Below are 27,517 nucleotides of genomic sequence, written 5' to 3' on the forward strand. Positions count from 1 at the left end.
TCCTTATGACTCCAATTCACTTTCTGCTTATCTTACTATCCCCAATCTTACTCTCTTTCCCTTTCCCTCTCCCCTCCACACCACAAGACCACACTATTCTTCACCAGCCATCTTATCATCTACCTTATTCTCCACTCTCAAGCTCAAACATTCTCTTGCTTACAGTCATCCTTTCCCTTTCTTTTTGAGCATCTCCCTGTCATTATTCCCCTTTGCTTTGGTACATTCTCCTACTCCTCCTTCTGCTCACTGAACTGCTTCAACTAATAGCCAATCTGTTGATCGAATTGGGAAAGATTCCGGGGGACTGGAAGGTGGCGAATGTTACGCTGATCTTCAAAAAAGGTTTGAGGGGAGACCCAGGAAACTATAGACCGGTGAGTCTGACCTCAATACTGGGAAAGATGATAGAAGCACTGATAAAGGACCGCATCATTGAACACCTTGACAGACACGGTCTGATGAGGACCAGCCAGCATGGTTTCAGCAAAGGCAGATCTTGTTTGACGAACTTGCTACATTTCTTCGAGGAAGTAAACAGGCAGATAGACAAGGGCAACCCAGTCGACATTGTATATCTGGACTTTCAGAAGGCGTTCGACAAGGTTCCGCATGACCGACTACTTCAGAAAGTTGAGAGCCATGAAATCGAGGGTGAAATACTCACGCGGATTAAAAACTGGCTGGAGCATAGGAAAAAGAGAGTGGGGGTAAATGGACAATACTCGGACTGGAAGAGCATCACCAGTGGGGTGCCGCAGGGCTCGGTGCTTAGACCCATGCTCTTCATCATCTTTATAAATGATCTGGACATAGGTACGACAAGTGAGGTGATTAAATTTGCAGAAGATACAAAGTTATTCAGAGTAGTGAAGACACAGGGAGATTGTGAAGATCTGCAACATGACATAATCAGGCTCGAGGAATGGGCATTGACATGGTAGATGAGGTTCAATGTGGATAAGTGTAAAGTAATGCATGTCGAGAACAAAAATCTCATGCAGGAATACAGGATGTCCGGGGCGGTACTTGGAGAGACCTCCCAGGAAAGGGACTTGGGAGTTCTGATTGACAAGTCGATGAAGCTGTTTGCGCAATGTGCGACGGCAGCGAAAAGGGCGAGCAGAATGCTAGGAATGATAAAGAAGGGGATCACAAACAGATCGGAAAAGGTTATCAAGCCGCTGTACCGGGCCATGGTGCGCCCTCACCTGGAGTACTGCAGACAACATTGGTCGCCGTACATGAAGAAGGGCACGGTACTACTCAAAAGGGTCCAGAGAAGAGCGACTAAGATGGTTAAGGGGGTGGAGGAGCTGTCGTACAGCGAAAGATTAGAGAAACTGGGCCTCTTCTCCCTCAAACAGAGGAGATTGAGAGGGGACATGATCGAAACATTCAAAATACTAAAGGGGATAGACTTAGTAGGTAAGGACAGGTTGTTCACACTCTCCAAGGTAGGGAGAATGAGAGGGCACTCTCTAAAGTTGAAAGGGGATAGATTTCATACAAATGTAAGGAAGTTCTTCTTCACCCAGAGAATGGTGGAAAACTGGAACGCTCTTCTGGAGTCTGTCATAGGGGAAAATACCCTCAAGGGATTCAAGACAAAGTTAGACAAGTTCCTGCTGAATAGGAACGTGTGCTGGTAGGGCTAGTCTCAGTTAGGGTGCTGGTCTTTGACCAGAGGGCCGCCACGTGAACGGACTGCTGGAAATGATGGACCACTGGTCTGACCCAGCAGTGGCACTTCTTATGTTTAGCTGACTATGCCACATAATATAGTTGCCTAGTAGCTAACTCTGAAAATTCAGCCAGAGATAGCCAGCTATCTCCTGCTGAATATCTACAGTTAGGCGCCAATATGCTATTTAACTTATGCTGTTCAATACATAAACAGTAAACTTATCCAAATCAGCTCTTGGCTAAAAGAAAATATGCTCATACTCAATATCCAAAAAACAAAAGGCGTCTTGTTTCCCAACACAGATAAGATTTAATCAAGCCTATCTTATATAGATTCCACCCCTATAAAAATGGAGATGAAGACCAACTTACTGGGGGTCATACTCAATAATAAACTTACTTTTCATGATCAGGTGAGCGTTTTAGTACAGAAATGCTTTTATAAGCTACAATTAATACACTCAATCTCCTCTCTCCTAGATCCTCCATCTCTTAATATTCACATTCATTCTCTGGTTGTCTCTCTCCTTGACTACTGTAACTCACTATACCAAGGTATTGCACAGAAAGAAATCCGTCGTCTTCAAATAATTCAGAACACCATAATAAAACTGTGACTCCAGGCGGTATATAAAGCAAAAAAATTTGCTCACTGGCTGCCCATCACATATTGTATCACTTAAAAAATCCTTCTACATACCTTCAAAACTAGAATCACAAACACACCAGCTTTTATAGACAAAATCATCATCCCTGATCAGTCAACGAGAATGCTGAGATCTAATGCACAGAATCTCCTGGTAATCCCTTCTATATGAGAAATATTCTACGACACTACCTGGAAAAAAATTTTTCAGTCATGACTCTGTCGCTGTGGAATGCTCTGCCCTTAGACCGTAGGCTGGAATCTTCATTAACAAAATTTAAATCGAAACTCAAAACATTCTTATTTAAAGATGCTTTCAACACTTGACACTGATTATCCCCTCCGAAGATGACAATCTACGGTAATCTAAATAAGTATATTCCCTTCCAATTGTGTTCTTCCCCTCCCTCTCTCTCTCTTTTTTTTCTATCTTGGTCTCATATTCAGTATGTCTCAGTTTAGAATGTCTATGAAACCCCTATAATTTTAATAGAGCTTTGTTTTTATATGTTTACTAGTATTTTAGCCCATTACATTCGTTACAGTAACGGGTGCTAGAATAGCCCCACCTATACCCTGACCCTGACTCTGACCCCACCCATGCCCCGCCTCTATCATGCTCGGACCCTGCCTCCCACTGATCCCAGTCCCACCACCTCACCTTTCACCATTTCCTTTGTACCCTTTAGGCCCTCATAGATCCTCCATTGCATTTATCACCTGACAGGGTCTTTACTTACCCGAGGCGGCAGCAGCAGTCCTGACGTACCAACCTTTCCTCCCTCAGTGCCCCAAAGCAGCAGTGGTCCTACCATTTCCATCTCTCCCTTTCCCCCTTTCATACCCTCTATCATCTCTCTCTGACCCTGTTTCACCCCTTTTGCCATCTTTCCTTTTCCTGTCCCCATCTGTCCTTCCCCAAGACCATCTCTCTCTCCTGCCCCCTCCACACTCCCTGAAGTCTATCTCTCCCTATCCCCTACCATCTCTCCTGGTCCCCCTAGTAGCCCCTCTGTCCTTCTCATTCATCTGTCTCTGTCTCTCTCTCATTTCCTCACTTGAGTCCAACATCTCTCCCTTCTCCCACTCTCTCCCCCGAATCCATCACCTCCTGCCTCTGCGGAGCTCTCGCAGCTCCTCCTTGTCCTCCTCCAGCCAGGCTTCAGCCATCTACACTGGCTCCGGGCTTGGCCACCGCGGCCTGCAGCCACTGACAGCCACTGCGGCCGACATCTACCTCAGGGGGGAGAGAGAGAGAGATTCTTGTGTGCGCTGGGAAAGGGTACACGGGGGGGGGGGGCACGACGGCGGCGGCGAAATTACAGTGAGGGAAGGAGGGAGTAGAAGTGCGCATCCTCACTCTTGCCCGCGGGGCCCTACATCTCACGAAAAATAGAACACGCAGGTGGGAGTGCGCATGCGCGCTTAGGGTTTTATTATCTTAGATTAATGATCTTATTGTAGACTGTTTAGGTAACCTTGATAAACAGTATATCAAGTATTCAATAAACTTAAAGCTTGAAACTATTTAACTGGCCAGGAGCTGTTCCTTGCCAGTTAAATAGTTTTAAATAGTGGGTGCGGCCGGGGGGGCATTGTGTTTGATGGTCTGCCAAAGACATCCCTTTCAAGGTAAAATTTTGTAAAAACATTTTTAAAAATATTAATAGGAATATCAGTCAAAAAAATACATAATATTTTGCTTAAGTAAATGAAGAATTCTGTCTGCATATTTATAGATAGCAGTCTTTAAAAGCTGTGTACCATTGCCCATTACAGCCATCCCAGGAATGTGCAAGTTATAATCACATGGCATACACCTCCTCTTACTCTGATTTGGTATGATTCTTACAAAAGTAAACAATTATAATAATTGCCCAAACTTAAAAGAACACTGCAATGACAACAAGAACATGGCAGGGCATTTTAGCATGCCAGGCACCAGCAGCTAGAGTAGCTCTAACAACATTACAGCAGGATACTGAACAAAGAGATTGATCCAGGCAGCAGGGCTGAAGCCACAGGCAGGCCTGGGCCCATTCACTTTAGGCTTAGGCCCACACAGTAGTGAACACACCACTGGTGTAGATGCCAGGGAACCTCAAGCCCCACCTGCTGGGCTGTCAGAACACTGTGGTGGGCAGTGGCCACACTCCCAGCTGTCAAAGATGGTACCCCCATATGTGCTCAGTACTTGCATGAGAACTCAGCATGTATAGAGTGCCAGTATAGGTGATTGGGAACATGGCCCTGACACGGTGAGAAAATTCATCATCGTTCCTGTCCCTGCAGATAACCGTGGGAAACCATCTCCATTCTTTAAGGAAAGAGGGAAGAATCAGAGTATGAATGGGCACAATCACTGACCCTCAAGCCTTGTTTCCTGCAGTAATCTACAGGGATGAGAACAGTGATGAATTTTCTTAGCATTTCATTCTCTACTCAGGAATTTGGGTCAAAGAAGTCTTTAGCTAGTGAGGCTTAGGGATCCCTACCAACCAAGCTATTCATTTAAATTTGGTAGGATGGGGGTGCAGGATGGTAGAGAGCGGGGGGAAACATGAAATGCCTCATGCCCACCTATTATGCCAATTGGACCTCCCCAAAATAACATAACATAAATTTTTATTTATATATCGCAAAAGCCTTTTGGTTCTCTGCAGTTTATAAAAGAGGTGAACTGACCATTGTCAGTGAGCTGCAATAGATAGAACATTAACATTGACAAGTTAATAGTAGTTTTACATCAATATGGTACTTTGGAGGGATTATAAGAATTTTGAGAACAGATGGGTTTTAAATAGCTGTCTAAAATGCATAAATGAGGCCAATATTCTAACCATTTGTCCCAGTTCAGGGTCCCTGGAAGTGGCTTGGTATGATAAGAGTTGGTTAATTAATCTTTTCTGAGTATAGCCTTTAACTGAAGGGAAGGTAAAAAATGGTTATGCTACTTCTGGGAAGTGACAGGGCCTGGATTAGTCTGGGCAGGCAGTGAAAGAAGCAGTATCAGAAGCTGAGAAAAATTGGGACTATGAAGAAAGATTTTCTTTCTTTTTGTTTTTATATGTAGGACCAGAGGGAAGTTATCAGACTGGGAAGCCATTGCTTGCCCTGGATTGGTAGCATGGAATATTGATATTCCTTGGGTTTTGGCCAATAAGAGACTTTGGACTTTTCCTCCAGGAACTTGACTTCTAAGCTAACTGATTTCACCATATTCTTTGGCAATGAATTCCAGAATTTAATTATACATTGTCTAAAGAAATAATTTTCTCTGTTTTGTTTTAAATCTACTACTTCATAGCTTCATTGCATGCCCCCTAATCCTAGTATTTTTGGAAAGAGTAAACAAGTGATTCAGATTTACTGGGAAGCTAAGGAAGCTATGGAACCACGGGGTGCAAGGGGAGGTCCACCGATGGATCAAAAACTGGCTGGCGGACAGGAAACAGAGGGTTGGAGTAAAGGGCCATTACTCAGACTGGCAATGGGTCATGAGCGGAGTTCCACAGGGGTCGGTGCTGGGACCGCTCCTGTTCAATATATTCATTAACGACCTGGAGGTGGGAACAAAATGTGAGGTCATTAAATTTGCGGATGATACCAAACTATACAGCAGGGTCAAAAACATGGAGGACTGCGAAGATCTCAAAAAAGATCTGACAACGCTGGAAGAGTGAGCCAAAAAGTGGCAAATGAGCTTCAACATAGGGAAATGCAAGGTCATGCATGTAGGGAAAAAGAACCCGATGTTCACTTACAAAATGGGGGGATCACTGCTAGGGGTGAGCAACCTTGAAAGAGACCTGGGAGTGATGGTAGACACAACATTGAAGGCGTCGGCGCAGTGCGCCACAGCCTCAAGGAAAGCAAACAAAATGTTGGGTATCATTAAGAAGGGTATCACGACCAGGACGAAGGAAGTCATCCTGCCACTGTATCGTGCAATGGTGCGCCCGCACCTGGAGTACTGTGTCCAATACTGGTCGCCGCACCTCAAGAAGGACATGGCGGTACTTGAGAGAGTCCAGAGAAGAGCAACTAGGCTAATAAAGGGTATGGAGGACCTCTCGTATACTGACAGACTGAAAAACTGGGGCTTTTCTCCCTGGAAAAGTGGAGACTTAGAGGAGACATGATAGAAACCTTCAAGATCATGAAGGGCATAGAAAAAGTAGACAGGGACAGATTTTTTCAAATTATGGGGTACAAGTACAAGGGGGCACTCAGAGAAATTGAAAGGGGAAAGGTTTAGGACAAACGCCAGAAAGTTCTTTTTCACCCAGAGGGTGGTGGATACATGGAACGCGCTACCAGAGGATGTGATAAGCAGGAACACGCTACAGGGCTTCAAAGAAGGTTTGGATAGGTACCTGAAGGACAAAGGGATTGAGGGGTACAGATAGGAGTAGAGGTAGGTTATAGGGATAGGATTAGAGGTAAGTTATAAAATTAGTCAGGGACCACTGTTCAGGCAATAAGTCTGATGGGCCACCGCGGGAGCGGACGGCTGGGCAAGATGGACCTCTGGTCTGCCTCAGCGGAGGCAACTTCTTATGTTCTTACTAATCTTTAAGCCTGTTACATTAACGGGTGCTAGAGTAGATGTCTGTCTGTCTGGGTATTTTTTTTCTTTGTCTCTCTCTCCTTGCATGCTGTCTGTCTGTCATTTTTTTCTGTCTGTGAATCTCTCTGTGCCTCCTTCCTATGTCCTTAGTGCCCATTCCTATGTCCATAGTGCCCCCAATGCCCCTTTCTATGTTGTTAGTGCCCCCTGAGCCTCCTTCCTCCCCCCCTTCGATGGCAGCCTGCCTTCCATTGAAACCCCCCCACCCCCTCCGTTGCCTCCCATCCCCCTTCCATTGAAACCCCCCCATGCCAGCCTCCCTGCCTCCCATCCCCATGAGCAGCATATTTCCATGGAAACCCCCCCGATGCCATCCTGCGTGCCTGCCTTCCATTGAACCCCCCACCCCCCCTCCAATGCCATCCTGCCTGCCTCCCATTCCCCTTCCACCGAAACCCCCCCGATGCCAATCTGCCTGCCTGCCTCCCATCCACCTGAGCAGCATGTTTCCATGGAACCCCCCCGATGCCATCCTGCCTGTCTGCCTTCCATTGAACCCCCCACCCCCCCTCCGATGCTAGCTTGCCTGCCTCCCATTCCCATTCCCCTTCCACTGAAACCCCCCACCCCCAATGCCTGCCTGCCTCCCATCCCCCTGAGCAGCATGTTTTCATGGAACCCCCCCATGCCATCCTGCCTTCTATTGAACCCCCCACCCCTCCTCCGATGCCAGCCTGTCTGCCTCCCATTCCCCTTCCACTGAACCTCCCCCCCGATGCCTGCCTGCTTCCCAACCCCCGGAGCAGCATGTTTTTAACCCCCCCTGTGCCGACCCTAGGAACACCATTAACATGCCGCGACTCCCCCTTCCCCCCGACCTTAGGCACACCACTAACACGCCGCGACTCCCCCCCCCCCACCGACCTTACCTGGCATAACAGAAACCCCCGTTGACCCTCCCACCACTACACGGCTGCCAACCTCTCTGCTGCATCCCTGATGACGTCATCAGGGAAGCGGCAGAGGAAATTAGGCCAGTAGAAGACCCGAAGCAGCGTTCAGTGTGCCTGGGACGCTGCTGCTCCTGCCGGGTTTGTCAGCCATGTAGCGGTGGGAGGGTCAACAGGGGTTTCAGTTGTGCTGGGTAGGGTCGTTGGGGGGGGGGAGGGGTGAGTCGCAACGTGTTAGTGGTGTAACCTAGGATCGGCGGCGGGAGAGGGAAGTCACAGCTGTTACCTGGCCAAAAACACGTCCGCACAGCCAGTGACCGCTGTCTTTCTGCCTCTGCTGGCGGGGACCGCCGGGGCCTGAGTGCGGCAGGGAAGGGGGGTCTTACTCTTGCCTGGCCGGGGCCGAATTCCAGGCCTGCTCTCCTTCCCCTAAGTCCGGCCCCTCACTCCGCGCCATCCAGCGCATGCGCACTCGTGCCGCTGCGTCAGATCAGGGAACATGCGGCGCAAGTGCGCATGCGCACTTAACATTTTATTATTATAGATGTTCTTATGATACTCCCTTTCACTGTGGGTCATTCAGAGTATTTACCATGTAAATATCATCCATGATGAGGGGTTTCAATCTGTTTTCCACTATGAATGCAAGAAGTCCACCAGCACCAATATCTCCAATGCCAATCCCTTTCCCTGCTAAAAACCGTAACATCACTTTCAGGATATTTTTTGTTAGAATGATATTGTGTAGAAAGGTCCTTCTGGGATTCTGTTCCTCTTAGGCAGCACTGACCTGAGTTTTGGGTATACCTTCTGATTTATTTATTTCATTTTCAATACCATTCTTCCAGGGGAGCTCAGAATGGTTATATGAATTTATTCAGGTACTCAAGCATTTTCCCCTGTCTGTCCTGGTGGACTCTCAGTCTTTCTAGTGTACCTGGGCCAATGATGGGATTGAGTGACTTGTCCAGGGTTATATGGAGCAATGTGGATTTGAACCAACAACCTCAGGGTGCTGAAGCTGTAGCTTTAATCACTGCACCACATTCTGCTCTCTGTTTTATTGGATTGTTAACTCATAGACTATTAATGACAGCATAACTGAGTGACATAGCATACACTAACTACTGTATGCTTCTCCCTTTTTTATTGTGCCTCTTTCTTTCTTTGGTCCCTTCTTTTGTATACTTTTTTAATTTCTGCCACCCGCTCCTTTCTTTCCCATTGTGTTTCTGAATCCACCTTGGATCTCTTTATCATGGAGTAGCCTAATGGTTAGAGCAGCAAGCTAAGAACCAAACCCAGTTCAAATTTCACAGTGGCTCCTTGTAATCTTGGGCAAGTCACTTAACTCTTCATTGCCTCAAGTATAAATTTAGACTGTAAGCCCTCTGGATACAGGAAAATACCTACTGTACCTGAATGTAACTTATCTTGAGCATCTACTGAAAAAAAATAGTGTGAGCTAAATCCAAATTCTGTATGGATTCTATTTTTTTGTCACAATTTCTGTATTTTCTTATCCTTTGCCTGCCCTTCCCTCCTCCAGATCCCGTCTGTTTTTCCTTCAACCATGTCTCACCTCCTGGAGGTGCCCCATTTGCCCCTCCAGTTCTTGGCACCTCATCTCCAGTTCTCCTAGCTGCTCCTGCAGTGTCTGCACTGTTTCTGCTAGGCTGTGGTTCTGCCTCTTACTGTCAGATAGAGTCTGTCGCATGGAGTCAAAACGTTCCTACAAAGGAAACAAAAAAATTAGTTGACTGATGTGAACTATATATATTTATGGACATACTGCATCTCAGGCTAGTAACACCAGGCATGAGAATCAAGAAATACCCTGGGCAAGCGAATATTAATATAGCCTAGGATGATGCTCATATATTAAACCTATTTTGTTGATCTTCACTGGTTGCCAGTAAATGAACAAATTTTATTTAAAATATTTTTGTTAATACATAAGGCAATTAACGGCCTCTTTTACAAAGCTGCGCTAGCAGCTGCTGTGCAGCAACAGCCCCGAAGCCCTTTAAATCTCAATGGGCTTCGGGACCGTTAGCGCAGCGCAGCCGCTAGTGCAGATTTGTAAAAGAGGCCATAAGTATGAGTCAACACATTATTTGTCATCTGCCTTAAAAATTTATGTGCTTAATCATTCTTTAAAATCAGAAACTGCTATTGTTTGTATATCCCAGCATTAAGGAAATTACAATAATGAAGTAACTCGTAGATGTTCTTTTTTAATTGTTGGTCCTGTACTATGGAATCAATTGCCATTAAATAGATGACCAATAACAGATATAAAGAAATTTAAAACATAAGAACATAGGCCACAGCCAAAATGTCCTCAATAGGGTTACCAGACGTCTGGGAAAACCCAGACATGTCCTCTTTTTAGAGGACTGTTCGGGTTCCCGAACGGACTTTCCAAAACCTGGCATTTGTCAGGGTTTTGGAAAGCCCCAACGAGTTCTGGCCACATCTGGAGAGCCTCTGAGCATGCGCAGATGATGTCACACACATCCGCGCATGCTCCAGGCCCTCCATATGCGGCTGGAGCTCGTCCGAAAGAAAAGAGGATGCCTTGTGGGGGCGGAGATGGAGACAGAACTGGGTGGGACTGGAGGCGGAATGGGGAAACCATGTGTCCTGGGTTACCCAGAGAAAAATATGGTAACCTTAGTCCACAATGTTCCACAAAACAAAACAGAAAGTGGAACTAAACTTGGTTAGATCGAGAACAATAGTTCCACTTTGTTTTGTTTTGTGGCTTAAAAATAAGACCGTAACATAAGAACATAAGAATAGCCTTACTATGGGATTTAAAATATAGATGTTCCCTGATCTTTCACGGGAGACCCAAAAGTGTCGCTGTGAATTTTTCTTGATGAAACCTGGGGTTGTATCTTTAGGTGCCATATTTTACTTACAGCTTCCATGTAAGTTTATAGTGCACCACTGCACTGTTAAATATGTTTTCTTTGAGCCTACCCAGTTGACTTCTTTTTTTAGCGTTATTCTGTTTGGAAGTAGAAAAATCTTAAGCCCTAAGGACTAAAGAATTTAACTCTTGTATTCAGCCTTATAGCCATTATCATGTATTAAAATGTATATTTAGATCATTTGTTCTTCTTATTTCTCACCATTGTAACATCTTGGATCTTATAATTGAAGACTTGAGCATAATTAGCTAAGATTTATTCTTATGTTATTGTATGAATTTCTTGATGTATATATAGTAGCCAATCTTGCTCTCTGTATAAGTTATTCTTGTTTTTACAAATTTGTACACTGCCTAGAAGATTGGGCGGTATAAGAAATTTTAAATAAACTTGAAACTTGTTTGTTTGATTTGAAAATCAATAAATACATAAATAAAAAAAAAAGAATAGCCTTACTGTGTCAGACCAATGGTCTATCTAGCCCAGTATCCTGTTTCCAACAGTGGCCAATCCAGGTCACATGTAACTAGCAGAAACCTAAATAGTAGCAAAAATCATTTGCTTGAAAAAGCTTATAGTAGCAATACAAACTGATGATAATCTGATGTAGTAGTAATAGGATCTTGAAGATGTAAACTGGTTGGTGGCGATATAAACTGAGCTGTGAATTAAAATGAATTGATAAAAGCAAATGTATTGTACAATGTGTTAATATGTTTATTTCTTATTAGGCAGTATGGGGCTCATAATGAAAACAAAAACACGTCTAAAAACTCGCCCAAGTCGGTCGTCCAAGTGCCAAAAATCAAAATGGGTTTTTTAGACGTATCCAGAGACTTTTTAGACCTCTGAATGCCGCTGTGCACCCACAGCTGAAAGGGTGTTTTTGAAGGAGTGGTGAGGGTGGGATTTGGGCATGATATGGGCTGACTTAGACAATCATACTGCAGTGATAACTGAAAGTTTTATGATGCTGCCTGGATGGAACTTATATGTTATGACTTAGACGATGTAAAACCAGGTCTAAGGGCCAGATTCTGTATAGGTCAGGTTGCCACTGAGCTGATCGAAGCAGGGAATCTCCCTGCCACAATCAGTTTAGCAGCTGTGGCAGGGAACTCGTCCCTACCCTGCGATGCCCAGTCCCTCCTGCTGGAACCCATGAAGCTGCCCCCCACCCCCAAATGTCTGCTGCAGGAGGAGTGCCAAATTACTCCTGCTGCCACCTCGCTCACATCCACCAGGCAGAAGGAATGACCACAATCTCCTGCTGAAACCCCTCCCCCATGAAAGACATGACCCAACCCCCAGCCCACCTATACCCCACCAATATCTTTTTAAGTTGGCCACCCAAAGGGATGCTTCCTCTCTCCATACGGCAGGCCCACCTTCACAGAATGGCGGGCCTTCCCCTTTCCTGTGCATTGTGGGATGCACCGGGGAGGGGCCTAAGGCCCTCATTGGCCCAGGCACCTGGGTCAACTGGAATCATAGGCCTTTCTCCCAGTACATTCTGGGATTCACTGGGAGTGGCCTAAGATTCCAATTGGTCATATCCCTTAGGCCAGGGCCGCCATCAGAAATTTCTGGGCCCCTTACTGAGCAATCCTATTGGGCCCCCCACGCACCCCTTCCTCCCCCCCTTCCCCCCCTTCTTCCATGGGCTGAATACACACACACTTTTCTCTGTCGCCGCACTCTTTGACCAAAAGATTTGTAAGCCTGCAACCACGTCAAGGTAGACTCTTTCAGCAGGGCCCTAACCTAACCTAAACTAAACTAATCTATACCTATGTATTCTAAACTAACATATGTCTAATACTGAACTAATAACAAACTAACAAACATCTGCATAATAAATAACTAATAAATAATAGTGCTAGTAGCTATAATTCACTTTTGAATGTAAAATCTCAGTTAAGGATTTCTTTTGACCTTTGTAGGCCAGAAGTAGATCACAATTGCACAATATTTTTTGTAACAAGTATTAAATGTGTTTTTATAAATACTGTAAGCTTAATAAATATATCAGAAAAAACTACACACCTGAGCGCATATCTGAACATACACATCTGTATGATCCCATCCTCCTCAGCTTGCCGGTAGCTGCATCATGCATGTTAAAAATGTACGATATGTTGATATGTGCACCTTCCTTCCTTCCCATCCATCCTCCTCAGCCTGTCCTTACACATCCACAGCTGCATGTTAATGATGATGTATATGTTATGATGATAAATAAGTGCATATGAGCATATCATTAACATGCAGCTATGGATGAATATATAATGATGTTATGAGTGTGCACCTCTTTCTTCCCATCCTCCTCAGCATGTCACATACAGCATGTTACATCACACAGACTTTGTGTAATGTAACATGCTGTATGTGACATGAACAGCAGATATGAACAGATATTGTGTGTGCATTACAAACTCACAATATCTGTCCCCATTAAAAATAATAATAATAAAAAAAGTTGTGCCGGGACCCTGAACTTAAAAAAAAAAAAAATTGATAGGAGGGATGCCCACTCACTCCTACCTCAGCCACCCGGACCTCCTATACCCCCTGACCCCCCCTCCCATACCCGGACTTCCCATACCTATTCCCTCCTGCTGGCAGGCTCACTTCTTCAAAATGGCAGACCTTTCCCTTCCCGGTGCATCCTGTGATGTGCTGGGTGATGTCTAAGACTCTGATTAGTTCAGATACTTTAGGCCCCTTGCATGGGGGTGGGTGGGTCAGGGGTGTGGGAGGCTCCAGATGGCTAAGGAAGGGTGGCCGAGGCAGGAGGGAGTGGGCATCCCTTCTGCCGATCTTCATGGGGGTGTGGGGTGGGGTCCATGTATCTGAGTCAAGAGGGAGCAGGCTTCTATTCTGCCAATTTTTTTTTTTAAGTTTGCGGTGTGAAGGATGGGGGCTGTCATTGGGGGTGGGGACCTGACACTTTTTTTTAATAATGGGCACAGATGTGCATGTGTAACACATGCATAACATCTGTTCCCATTAGAAACCCCCCCCCCCCCCCCCCACTCTTCCTGCCCTGGGGCTTCCTCTGCTACTGAGATGTTCGGGGCTTCCCCTGCCAGCTCTGCACCTGTGTCAACTTCCCCTGCAGGCTCTGCATATGAGTCCGTCACATTCTCCAGATAGGATTACGGCGGACCTCTGTGAAACTCATTTGCATGTGAAATTGTTTCATCGATTGCCATTTTTGAATTGGACCATTTACCAGCACCACAACAACCCACAGAATTTTAGTGATGATTTTGGAGCATCTGGCTCTATAAGTGCAAAACTCCTATGATTTATTTGTGGCTCCTACCACATTTTGAGGGCATTTTTATAACAGGTAGCCTGTTTTTCTTTCTAGAATACTAGTGTAACTGGGTATGTATATGTCAATGCATTTAGGCACACCAGCCACAGAGCCGACATAAATGGTGGCACTTATATACTGGAGATACCTGCGCAACTTACAATATTCTATAAGTTATATGCATAAATGTGAATCCTGCCCTGCTGCACTCAACTTTCACCTATGTGTACACGCTATGGAAAATATGTGCATTTTTATAGAATAGCGCTGTGACAATGAGGCTCATGGCTGGCTGCAGAACCTTATAGAAATGTGACACTCACATACACAAACACACAGATTGCAGGTAAAAAGTCAAAAGTACTTTATTTATGTATGTCAAAAAGGCTATAGTCGGCTCTGTTACTTTGCAGGCTTAGGCCCAGATTCACAAAACAGCCTACCGGTCCGATCCAGGTCCGGGGGCTGATTCACTACGCATCCTCATGCCCCCAACTGACTGCACGGATCGTTTCACAGAGATCCCGATGCATGTGCAGACCATCTGTAGATGGTCTGCACATGCGTTTGCCCTCCATGCCCAACAGAGCTGGAAAAAAATCTTTTTAAAAAAACTTTATTTTTTGCAAGCCCTTTTTACTTTTGACTTTTGACTTCGCGAGCCCGTGGTTTTAACCTGCTTTAAACCTGCGGGTTAAACCCACGGGCTTGCACTGCGGGGAAGGGCAGGAGAGTTGGGGCACAGAAGCAGGAGATCGGGGCCGAGAGCAGGGTGGCCAGAGCAGGAAAATTGCGGCAGAGAGCAGGGCGGCCAGAGCAGGAGAATTGGGGCAGAGAGCAGGGTTTTTACACAAGCGACTGGTCCTCAGCAGTCGCTTGTTTTTGGATCTACCAGCCCAGTTGGTGTGCCTGCATTTGTATAGGGAATCGTGTCTTTCCTACTTTGCATGCTATTTCTCCTACTTTGCATGCGCGGATCTGATCTGATCAGAGGAAAATCAGCCACGAGGTTAGTGAATTGGGTTGGAGGAAAATCGGGTCGCTAAGTGGTCGGGACTTGATTGGTGGACTTAGTGAATCTAGCTCTTAATCCTTTTAAGTAGAGTCTCTTTCTCTCTCTGAGTACTTATTCATGGGGCTGGCCCACATTCTGTGGAAGCTAAAACCATCTCAGGTCCCTTATGGACACACCACAAATTCATATACAAGGAATATTCTGCAAGGTTCTCTCCTACTTTGGCAGTCTTCTTTCCACACATATACCCCTGGATTATTTAAATGACACCCATGTTTCTATGTGCAAAATTATACGCTATCCTAAAATGAACCAATTAGTGCTAATAATTGGGTGCTAACAATTAATTACTGGCATTAATTTACATTTTGGATTTGTGCTCATATCTTGTTAAGCTCTATTCTACAAAGCTCCACAGGCAAATGTTTCTATAAGGATGCTAGGTTGCATAAGAAGAGGTGTGGCCAGTAGGAAAAAGGAGGTATTGATGCCTCTGTATAAGACTCTGGTGAGATCTCATTTAGAATATTGTGCACAATTCTGGAGGCCCACCTTCAAAAAGATATAAAAAGGATGAAATCGGTCCAGAGGAAGGCTACTAAAATGGTATGTGGACTTCATCATAAGGCGTATAGGGACAGACTTAAAGATCTCAATCTGTATACTTTGGAGGAAATGCGGGAGAGGGGAGATATGATAGAGACGCTTAAAAACCTATGTAATATAAATGTGCATGAGTCGAGTCTCTTTCATATAAAAGGAAACTCTGCAATGAGAGGGCATAGAATAAAGTTAAAAGGTGATAGGCTCCGGAGTAATCTGAGGAAATACTTTTTTATAGAAAGGGTGGTAGATGCATGGAACAGTCTCCCGGAAGAGGTGGTGGAAACAGAGACTGTGTCTGAATTAAAGAAGTCCTGGGAAAGGCACGTAGGATCTCTCAGAGAGAGAAAGAGATAATGGTTACTGCGGATGGGCAGACCAGATGGGCCATTTGGCCTTTATCTGCCGTCATGTTTCTATGTTTCTAAATAATATAGTGCATAACTCAAAAGGAAGTGTCGCCATGGGAGGGGCATTAGTGGGTCAGAGACATTCACTAAAGATACATGCAGTACTATTGAATACCAGGGATCCATGCCTAAGAGCTTTCAGTTAGTGTAAATCCTTATGCCCAAAGTATGGCATTGCAATTGGCTCTAAACACTATTCTATAAACCGTATACAATTCAGAGCACCATTTATAGAATAGCATTCAGTGTGGGGTTTTTTGGGTGCCATTTTTGTAGCGTCATTTAGAGAATCTAGTTCTTAATCAAGTCCTGGAGGTTGATTTACTTACTTTTGGTTTTCTACCCCAGGGAAACTCTTACGCTGAGGTTACTCTTCTTCCCTCAAGACTGTAGCTCTCTCTCTGTATCATTTGTTAGGAGGTCCTTCCTTAGGGCTGGTCCTTTGAGACTTCTTGGCTCAGGCCTCTCTTGCTACTCCCTTGGACACCTCTTGCTGCAGGGCATTTAACCACCTCCCTGCTTGAACCCCGCACTCTAACTTAGCAGGTATAGCTCCACCTACCCTAAGGAGGCTCACTCTCAGTCTCAGTGAGGGAGTGATCCTATGGGAACCCAGCTATGTACCTCTCTTGCGCTTAAGCAGATTTTCAGTATTTACACTGATATTCTAAACATTTATGCATGTAATTGACACATAAATGTTAGCATCCATTTTATAGAACTACCCTCTTTATGTAGCAGTCAAATACCTGAAGCACACGACGGTCTTGCTCAGCTGCTATCAGTGCCTTTTGCAGTTGTGATACATGTTCCTGAAGACTGCTGGAGCCTGCTGTAGTGTCACTCAACACTTGAGAAAGGCTCTGGACTTTGTCCTTCAGTTGGCTCTCCCCTTCCTCCGCCTTGGCCAGGGAGAGGGTCAGGCGTTCCAGTTCTCGTTGTGTCGATGCACACTGGAGTTCACTATCTACCAGTCGGTTCTGCAACAGCTGAACATGCTCCTGAAGGGAATTAATCTCAGTTTCTTGGTCTGTCACATTCAGCTGCATACGCTGAAGCTCTCCCTCCAGTGAACGACAGTTTACTTCCAATTTGGTAGCTCGGCTTTCTGATGCCTCCAAGACTTCTTTCAACTTCCGTTTATCTGACTCTAACTTTGCCTCTTTGATTTTATGTTTGCTGATCTTTTCCTGAAAGCAAGACCAAATACAGTTTACAAAACAGCACTGAAGGATATGCAGCCCGTAAGAGCTAAATGGTTCTGTATAGAACTGTGGCATGACATCAGGGTAGGATTAACCAATAGGCCAAGTAGGCACGTGCCTAGGGCCTGAAATGGTCAGGGGGGCCCGATGAAGGAGGGCATCAACATTGCTTTTTCCAAACGGCGTTGGACCCCTCCAGCATCGATCGGCAATGCGGGCCCCTCCCAATCGGCAATGTGGGCCCCACCCCAATTGGCAACGCGGCCCCCCCCATCGACGGAAAGTAAGACAAGCAAGCAACGTTGGTAAGAAAGGCAACGGGAACTGTAATTGTGCAAGCAGTGCTGCTTGCCCAAAGCTTCCCTCTGACGCAGCTTCCTGTTTCCACTTGGGCGCATGGTGGGGTGGGGCGGGGCAGGGGGGCCCAGTGTACTTGTGTGCCTAGGGCCCTTGATGAATTAATCCTGCCCTGCATGACATGTGACAGATCCAAGAGCCAGAAAAAAGGCATTGGTTTAATGTCATATGTTTGAGATATGGAAGTAGATAGAAATGGTATCATTACCAAAAATAAAATGCAATATATTTATACTAGTGTTTAAGCCCGTTACATTAACGGATGCTAGAGTATATGTCTGTCTGGGTTTTTTTTCTTTGTCTCTCTCTCTCCTTGGATGCTGTCTGTCTGTCATTTTTTCTGTCTGTGTCTCTCCCTGGCCCCCTGTCTGTCTGTCTTCCTGGCCCCCTGCCTGCCTGTATTTCTCTGTTGCGTCATGCCTGCCTGTTTCTCCGTGGCCCCCTTTCTCCCCCCCAGAGCAAAGCATGATTGCTGTCTGCCCCCAGCACATCCCTCCCCCCAAAGCAGCCCCCTTTCCCTCTCCCCCTCCACTTCTTACCAGCATGGGACACATAATTGCTGTCTGCCCACAGCACACCCCTCCCCCCAAAGCAGCCCTCTTTCCCTCTCCCCCTGCCCCCTGTTGTGCCATGCCTGCCTGCTCCATGGCCCCCTTCTGTTTACCCCCTCCCAGAGCAAAGCATGATTGCTGTCTGCCCCCAGCACACCCCTCCCCCCAAAGCAGCCCCCTTACCCTCTCCCCCTGCCCCCTGTTGTGCCATGCCTGCCTGCTCCATGGTCCCCTTCTGTCCCCCCCATGATTGCTGTCTGCCCCAGCACACCTCTCCCCCCCCAAAGCAGCCCTATTTCCCTCTCCCCCTGGTCCCCTGTTGTGCCATGCCTGCCTGCTCCATGGCCCCCTTATGTTCCCCCTCCTCCCGTTCTTACCCTCCCTCCATCCATGGTTCCTGGTGTCTTCTGGCCCTCTGGCATGACCCGCTGCCACTGCTGCTGCTCCTCTTCAACAAAGCAGCCTGTTGAGGTTTGCCGGCCAGCTGTAGCGAACCTTGCAGGCCGCTCTCCACCTTGGTAGCACGTTCCCTCTGACGCAATCACGTCAGAGGGAACGTGCTGCCGAGATGGAGAGTGGCCTGTGAGGTTCACTACAGCTGGCCGGTGAACCTCACCAGGCTGCTTTGAAAAGGAGCAGCAGCGGTTGGTGAATGAGGGCGGAAGGGGGAGTCGCTGGCGCTTAGGGTTTTATTATAGAGGATGGAAAATCACATAACTACATAATTTAGAAACAAACTATAGATGATAACTTTTCCTAACTGAGACCCCTTTGATCAAACTGCTTAAGGGTTTTCTTTTATCACAGACTGCTGCAGTAAAAGCTCTGACGCTCATATTCAAATAACAATTCATGGTATGGCAAGTATGCTACTTAAATTGTCAAGACAATATGCAATAAAATATCTTAATAGATAGCATAAGGTGTAAGCAAAGGTGGAACACATATTTTATTTTTTAAATCTTTATTTATTGGGATTTATTTACCACATTTTTGAAGGAATTTACTCAAAGTGGTATACAGTAAGAATAAGTCAAGCACAGGCAATAAAGAATTAGAGCAGTAAAAATATTGAAATAAAACAAAGCATGGTCATTGTTCAGCATGTTCTGCATGAATGTTATAAAGTGCTGTTTTGTCTCTGGTTTTTTCTGTAAAATTCTCTGCAGTGAAGTTAGTCAAGATTGAGCTTGCTCTCTATTATTTGGAAGTTGTATTCTGGGTGTCCGAAAGGGTAGAGGAGCCACCCAACTGTTGGACTCATCTTTAGAGAATTTCCGGTCCATGATTTTGAGGAACTCTGTCTTCTACAGAAAGAATTGTCCTGTCATCATCCTTGGTGATCTGGAACACTGCATCGCCCAGATGATCTTCTGGATCTGGTGGTGAAGTGTTCTGGTAGATGACTGAACTAGGTTCTACTTCTTTCCAATTGTAGACTTCTTTTACTTGTAGATGATTCTGACAGGGCTTGAATAAGATGGTGCGCCCATTGGCCAAGACACACGATTTGAACACATCTACTCTTGGTCTCCTCAGTTCATTGAGGCAGATGTCACCTATTATTACCCATCTGAGGGCGAGTCGATAAGCATATGGAGCATCAGCTGGTCCCACCGTTGACTCGAGAGCTTTGACCATGGCTGGTGGGTCTCTTCCTAGTAAAAGAGCAGGATCTTGGCTTTTGGATCCACTGGCTGCAGGTGTTCTGCTATTGGTTGCAGTTGAGAGTACTGTTGTGCAACTTCAGGTGTAGTAATTTCTTTCCTAATGTCTGGTATTTGTTTGCACTCAATTAGAGTTGGTAAATCTCACTTGATGCTGCCATCCATTGATTCTATGGTATAACTACTTGCTTTTCTCCTTCTCTTTCTCGTCTTCCCTGAACAGGTTCTAAGATGGTAGGGGTAGGGGTTTCCCTGGATGTTAAACATATCAAAGAACTCTGTCCTTGCCAGGGACTGATTACTTTGATCATCAATGACAAAGTACATTTTCACTGCCTTTTCTATTTACTTAATGATACCACACAGTTCTCTCAAAGTCTATGAGTCATTGAAGCTTAACTTGATGACTTCTGGCTTGTCTTGTCATCTCCAATGCATGGATGAACTCTCTCTGGTCGTCTCGCAGGAGCTCTAACGAGAGACTTACAAAACAGACGAAAACAACATAAAGAAAGAAAAAGATAGTCTTTCAGTCTCTAGGATGGACAACGGTCCATGACGTCCTTGTCTCAGGTTCCTTCATGATGCAGGAAGATCACTTCTGTGACTGGTCATATGAAGGTCTTCGCTATTCCTTGGTTCACAGTCTTAACTTCCAGCTTACGAACTTTCCCATCCTCAATGGGGAAGGTTTTGCTGATGAGGCCCAATGGCTGACAGATGTCAGATTCTTTATCAGCTGATCGCTGGAATGAGGTTGCAATGTGGCTCATGCATGCTATGGCTCTCATCTAGGCATGTACGACAACTTCTTGTTATGGGCAGTTCTATTAAAGCAGCAAGCAGGTTCATGGAGTAGTCTAATGGGCAGTGTAGTGAGCTAGAGAAATGAGAACTCTTATGGTGGAATATATGAGGCTTCCGAAAACCACCCAAATCCCATTGTACCTACATATAGGTAACACCTGCAGGCATAAGGGCTATTGGTGTGGTGTACAGTTGGGTCCAGTAGGCTTTTGGGTGGGTTTTGGATGGCTCACCATACAATACAAGGGGGTTATGGTGAGATGTGTACATTGGATATTTTATTTTATTTTTTAATTTATAATTTTCAATTACAATTTACAAAGAACAGTAAAGAATGAATTTACAATTATAAACTCTCCTTGCTAAAATGAGTTAAAGTACAAACAAATATTTCCATTTAGCCCACATTAGGAGAAGATTTACCCTTAACTTCATCTTCCAACAGGGTAAGGAAATTCAAAATCAAAATTAAGAAAGCACAAAGAAATTTTTTTATACATCTATCCAGTGGCGTACCAAGGAGGGGGAGGTCCGCCCCGGGTGCAAGCCCTGAGGGGGTGCTCCCGGCCTTGGCATCCAGTTCCCCCCACCCCCGACGTCCGGATTTTTCCCTGCACCGTTTGCGTTGGAGAAGCAGCCTGCAGCGGGATCGCGATGCCAGCGATCCCTGCGCTGCTTCCTCTGCCGCAGTCCCGCCCCTCCTCTGACATCAGAGGAGGGGCGGGACCGCGGCGGAGGAAGCAGCGCCGAAGCAGCACAGGGATCACTGGCATCCCGATCCTGCTGTGGGCTGCTTCTCAACCGTAGGTAGTGTGGGGAGGCCAGGGGGACGAGCGGTCCTTCGGGGTGGGTCGGGGCATCAGGCCTTCAGTGTGGGGCGAGCAGGCAGGCCTTCAAGGGGGGACACAGGCAGCCAGGCCTCAAGGGGGGGGACAGGCAGGTAGGCAGGCCAGGGGGACAGGCAGGCAGGCCTTCAAGGAGGGGAGGCAGGCAGGCAGGCCAGGGGGACAGGCAGGCAGGCCTTCAAGGGGGGGACAAGCAGGCAGGCCTTCAAGGGGGGGGGACAGGCCTTCAAGGGGGGGATAGGCCTTCAAGGGGGGGGAGACAGGCAGGCAGGCCTTCAAGGGGGGGACAGGCAGGCAGGCTTTCAAGGGAGGGACAGGCCTTCAAGGAGGGGGGACAGGCCTTCAAGGGGGACAGACAGGCAGGCCTTCAAGGGGGGGACAGGCCTTCAAGGGGGGGGATAGGCCTTCAAGGGAATCAGGCAGGCCTTCAAGGGGGGGAACAGGCCTTCAAGGGGGCCAGGCAGGCCTTCAAGGGGGGGCAGGCCTTCAGGGGTGGGATGCAGACCTTTAAGGGGGGACAGGCCTTCAGGGAGGTGGGGCCCTGTTGTAGAAGTACACAGAGGGAAGGGGGGGTTCAAAGAGATGAGCATATGGCGGACTTTGGGTGGGAAGAAATAATGGGTCTGAAAATAGAGGAGAGGGAGAGAGATGATGGACCATGGTTTTTAGGGAGGGAAGGAACAGAAAGGGAGAGAAGTTGGACACAAGGGATGGTGTGGAGGGGGGATAGAGATACTGGACAGGAGGGTAATTGGGAAAAGAAAGGGAGAGATGGTGGACTCTGAGGTGGTGGGGAAGGAGGGAGAGATGCTGGATGAAAGGGTAGTTAAGAAAAAATGGATCTGTGGAGGGAGATGAAAAAAGGAAAGATGCCAGACTTCCTGGGGAGGGAAGGGAAATGGGGAGGTAAGAGATGGCATGCAGAAAGAAGGAAGAAGGAGACCCTGGCAAGCAAGTTATCAGAAGACCAACAAGATTTGAAAAAAATCCGACAACAAAAGGTAGAAAAACTAATTTTATTTTCTGTTTTGTGATTACAATATGTCAGATTTGAAATGTGTATCCTGCCAGAGCTGGTGTTAGACCACAAACGTGAGCTAGGATTTAACAAAGAGAGGAAAACTCCTTTTTGTTTCTTTATTTTATTTACACCACAGCGCCAGTGTGGCTAGGAGAAGCCAAAGGGGGTGAAAAAGCTATAAATTAAACCCACCAGGATGTTTGAAAAAAAAAAACACCAAATGGGCAGGAAAATTGAATCGAAAAACCAATTCAGTAGGCTGAATCGAATCAAAATTTTTTTTCCTGAATCGGGCAGCACTAGTTTGCACTACTGTCTTAGACTTTAGGACCTGGGATTGGGGAGAGATGGCATCCTCAGTACTTTATAATGCAAGTGAAACGAGGATTTGGTCAGACTTTTGAAGGGTCTGCAGAAGAAAAATATTATATAGGCCGGGGACATGAGACAGCAGGAAACGGGAACTTTTCTTCCTTCTATTTTTGTGAATGGCAAGGCTGAGGATGTCAGAGAGCTCAGTTAAAATATGTGCTTTATAAGAAAATATAATAATGTGTTTTATAAAGTTTATAAGCAATGCTGGCATACCCGGTGAGGTGTTCCTAATGGTGGTGGTGGTGGCAGCGTGTCAATTTGTTGAGAGTAAGAGGTGGTCTGGGAAATTCTGCTGAGCAAACTTCAGGATCATTTCCACCCCCCCAGTTAGTCCGCTCCACTCACCTGGCTCACACACTGAGTGGGTCTTTGGGTGTTGTGCCTGGATAGTTGTTTTGGGATCTCTTCCAGTGGTTTGTCAATATCTCCTTGTGGTCCAAGGAAGGAAACTTTGTTAACTTTAGCATTGACCTTCAGAATATGTTTGTAACAGCGCTGCTTGTGTGGCATTAAGCTATGTAGTGATCAAAAGAAAAAAACAGACCTTTGCACACTTTTGCACTATATGGTGGGTGTATGAGGAGATTCACATTTCATGCACAGCTAAGTCCTTGTGAAGTTAACTTGTTCTTTCTGTATTTGACATCTAGCAAGGTCTCTGTTTGGAAGGAAAGATCTAAGCTTAAAAATGAAGTGGCCAGAAGTTATGGTAAAAGCAGATAACGTTGCTGGTTTTAAGAAAGGTTTGGACAAATTCCTGGAGGAAAAGTCCATAGTCTGTTATTAAGACATGGGGGAAGTGTCTGCTTGCCCTGGATCGGTAGCATGGAATGTTGCTACTCTTTGGGTTTTGACCAGGTACTAGTGACCTGGATTGGTTACCATGAGAATGGGCTACTGGGCATGATGGACCATTGGTCTGACCCAGTTAGGCTATTCTTATGTTATATTCTCATCTGTGGGGGGCCTTTGTTTTCACTTCTTATTTTAATGTATTTTTTTTTCTGGGAACTTATCAGTGTTTTTTATAATGGGAACAAAAATGGAAGAGAACTAATGTGTATGGAATGGTGGGGGGGGGGGGGGTTAACTAATTTCTTCAGCTAAATAATTCAATCCACCTCAACCAGACATAGGAGAACTCAAGCACCATTCACACACCCTCCAACCAAAATCGTCAAAAGAAAAAAAACTGTTCGACAACCTCCTAACACTCGACCCCCAACTCTACAACCTATTGACCTCGACCACAGACTACAAAACCTTCAAAAAAGAAATAAAAACCCTTCTATTCAAAAAACATATAAAACCGAACTAACACAATCAGAACTGTTCAAGTTTTCAAGTTTATTTAAATTTAATGGTTCGCTTAAGAATTCTAAGCGAATAACATTACAATAAATATAAGGGTAAAAACAGTTAAGATCATTTTTGTGAATTAAAAAACATATTCGTGAACACTTAACAAAACAGACACTACTGGAGAGGTTGGGAAAAACATGCGGGGTAAAAAGTTACAATGTTGTTGTGTCCACATAGATAGACGAAGAAAATTGGATAGGGTAGGATAGAACATTGGGATGGGGGTCCCAAGCATCACCTGCAACTACTCCATGTGTACTTCTGATGTCATGACAATTCAGACATAGTTTATGTTATGTATGTTTGGAATAATGGTTACATAAATGAGGTTCAATAAAAGAAAATTTTCACTGCCTGTTTCTATTATGACCATTTATTCCGTTTCATGGTTATTACAAAAAATATTTTTTTACATGGGGGGGGGGTCAAAAAATGATGGGCCCCGGGTGCCACATACCCTAGGTACGCCACTGCATCTATCAATTAAATAAAAAATAATAAAAAGCTTTGTTAATTCAATCTACATTATATGGTGAAATACTAAATTCTCCTTAATAAATCAGTGCATTTACACCTTTTGTTGCTTCTGTAAGCTCAAGAATTATTCTAACTGAAAAGGATCCCAAAAAACAAATTCCTTCTCTTGAAAATTTATCATATATCACTCTTTAACCTAATTGTTGGATATTTTTAATAAAATTGTTCCACCCATTTTTGAGACCCACTGTGTTGTTTTTTTATGCTGTACTTTCTCTACTATGCTTTTGATTTTCTCTCTCTTGTTGCCTAATTAACTCTGACACCATATAATGTTCTCAGACACACTTAGGCCAGATAAATAGTCTCAAAGACTTGCTTTATTATAACTCAAAGTAACAGGAAGTGATGATTCTACGCAAAATAGAGAGAAAGAAAACCCTACATAGCATAAAGAGACCAAGTCCCATAAAGTAGGGGTGAACCAAAGACTTTCACAAAAGGAGAGGATTCCAATTTGAAACTACTTGTATAAACTTGAAGGCATAAGTGAGTAATAAGACCCGACAGAGGATCTGTATTTCATCTCTAGGCCTGCCTCAAGGATCATAGCATAGGTAACAGAATAGTGGGGGGAGGGGGGGCATGCCCCCCCCCCAAAAAAAAATAGCAGTAGGAACATTGGGGCATATCCCAGTATTACCGCAGTACTGGTAGCCCGTTCCCCAGTAATAGGGAACAAGCCTGTCCTCCCAGGTAGAAATGAAGGTTAAGAAGCATTATTTGTGTCACGGTCCCAAATAGAAAGATATTTGTCAGCTCTCCTTCAGCCCTTTCAGACCCAAATGACCCTCACTTAAAAATTAGCAAGGATCACTGCCCTAGGGTTACCATATGGCTCCAGAAAAAGAAGTATAACTAATAAAAAAGAGGGAGATACAGCCGTATGTATATAAAAAAATCAGGAACAAAACGTACTGTGTGCTCGTTTACCAGAAAAACCCACTCACACTCAATCGTCAAACAGCAGAAAGAAAACCAAAATGAAATGAAATGAATGATTGACTGCAATAATATATATCTACAGTTTTTTTCGGAACAGTGATGATACGAGTGGCTTAGGGTACTATTTAGTCCCGGCTACTCGTGGATGAGGCCCGTTTTTCTCCGTTTTCCATATTTATTATTATTTTGGTTTTCTGTTTGCTGTTTGACGATTGAGTGTGAGTGGGTTTTTCTTTTTTTTTTTTTCCTTATTATTTTTTATTTTCAAATTTTACATAAAGTGTACAAAATACTAAAATACAATTGATGATTACAGAATATCACTTTTATATCTAATACATCATATTTCTAAATATATTTTTCCCCCTCTCCCTCCCCCCACCCTTCTATTACTTTTCATATATTATTTTTAATTTTCAAATTTTACATAAAGTGTACAAAATATTAAAATACAATTGATGATTACACAATATCATTTTTATATCTAATACATCTTATTCTAAATATATTTTTATCCCCTCTCCCTCCCCCCACCCTTCTATTACTTTTCATTCATACATTACATATTGTATAACATATTATAACATATTATGTAGAAATTATTTTCATTACCCCCCCTCTATGTGTGTCACAAAAAAGATATTTAAAAGAAGAAAAGAAGAAGAGAAATCCTACTATTTATTCATTGCAGTATTTTGTCAATGGCCCCCATATTTTTATAAATTTAGTATATGTCCCTCTTTGTATTGCTATTGTTCTTTCCATTTTAAATATATGACATATTGTATTCCACCAAAATGTATAATTTAGGTTATTATAATTCTTCCAATTATTAGTTATATGCTGAATGGCAACCCCTGTCATAATTAATAAAAGCTTGTTATTTTCTGGTGAAATTTGACTTTTTTTCCTCATCATCATTCCAAATAATACCGTATCATATGATATTGCTATATGATTTTCCATCAATTTATTAATTTGTGGCCAAATTGAATTCCAAAAAGTTTTAATATAGGGACAATGATACAGTAAGTGATCTAATGTCCCTGGTTCCAGATTACATTTATTGGACTTAGAACTGTCTAATTTTTGCAAACGTGTAGGGGTCCAAAAAGCTCTATGTAATAAAAAGAACCAAGTTTGTCTCATAGATGCTGACACTGTACATCTCATTCTCCAAGACCAAATTAGTGGACATTGAGATGCATTAATTTGATGATTAATCTCAATGCTCCAAATATCTCTTAGACCATTTTTTGGTTTTTTATTCAAATATCCAGATATTAATTTATACCACAATGCGGCTTGATGTCCTAGGAAGTCTGCTTGAAAACATAAGAACTTTAAACTATATTGATTATTCAATGTTTTCCATTCAGGGGACCCAACCTGAATGGCCTGCTTCAATTGCAACCATTTAAAACTTTGTGTTTTACTAAGACCAAATCTATGTTGCAATTGTGAAAATTCCAGCAGTTTACCTTCTGAAATAACGTCATCTAAAGATCTAATGCCTGCAATAATCCAGTTCTTCCAAAGGATTTGAGCTCCGCCAATTTTGATCTTGGAGTTTATCCATAGAGATTGATTAGTTGATTTGTTTATTGGGATAGGTGTTAATTTACTAATAAATCTCAACGTTTTCCAAGTATCCATTAATATTTTATTTTCTCTGTATCTTCTAGGCATGTTAATACTTGGAAG

At 44.4% G+C, this 27,517-nt stretch overlaps 1 protein-coding gene across 5 annotated transcripts in view; it reads right to left on the minus strand.

Moving 5' to 3' along the window:
• Positions 1-27,517, minus strand: part of CROCC2 (ciliary rootlet coiled-coil, rootletin family member 2) — a 993,480-nt gene that overhangs the window by 99,614 nt on the left and 866,349 nt on the right. For all 5 annotated transcript variants that reach the window (XM_033959482.1, XM_033959484.1, XM_033959480.1 and 2 more), the window contains 2 exons: positions 16,891-17,331; positions 9,435-9,584 (listed from right to left, as the gene is read on the minus strand). In XM_033959482.1, the coding sequence (XP_033815373.1) occupies positions 9,435-9,584; positions 16,891-17,331 (591 nt within the window). The remainder of the gene's footprint in view (positions 1-9,434; positions 9,585-16,890; positions 17,332-27,517) is intronic.

Source organism: Geotrypetes seraphini, chromosome 9 (assembly GCF_902459505.1).
Source record: "Geotrypetes seraphini chromosome 9, aGeoSer1.1, whole genome shotgun sequence".
Classification (NCBI taxonomy): Eukaryota; Metazoa; Chordata; class Amphibia; order Gymnophiona; family Dermophiidae; genus Geotrypetes; species Geotrypetes seraphini.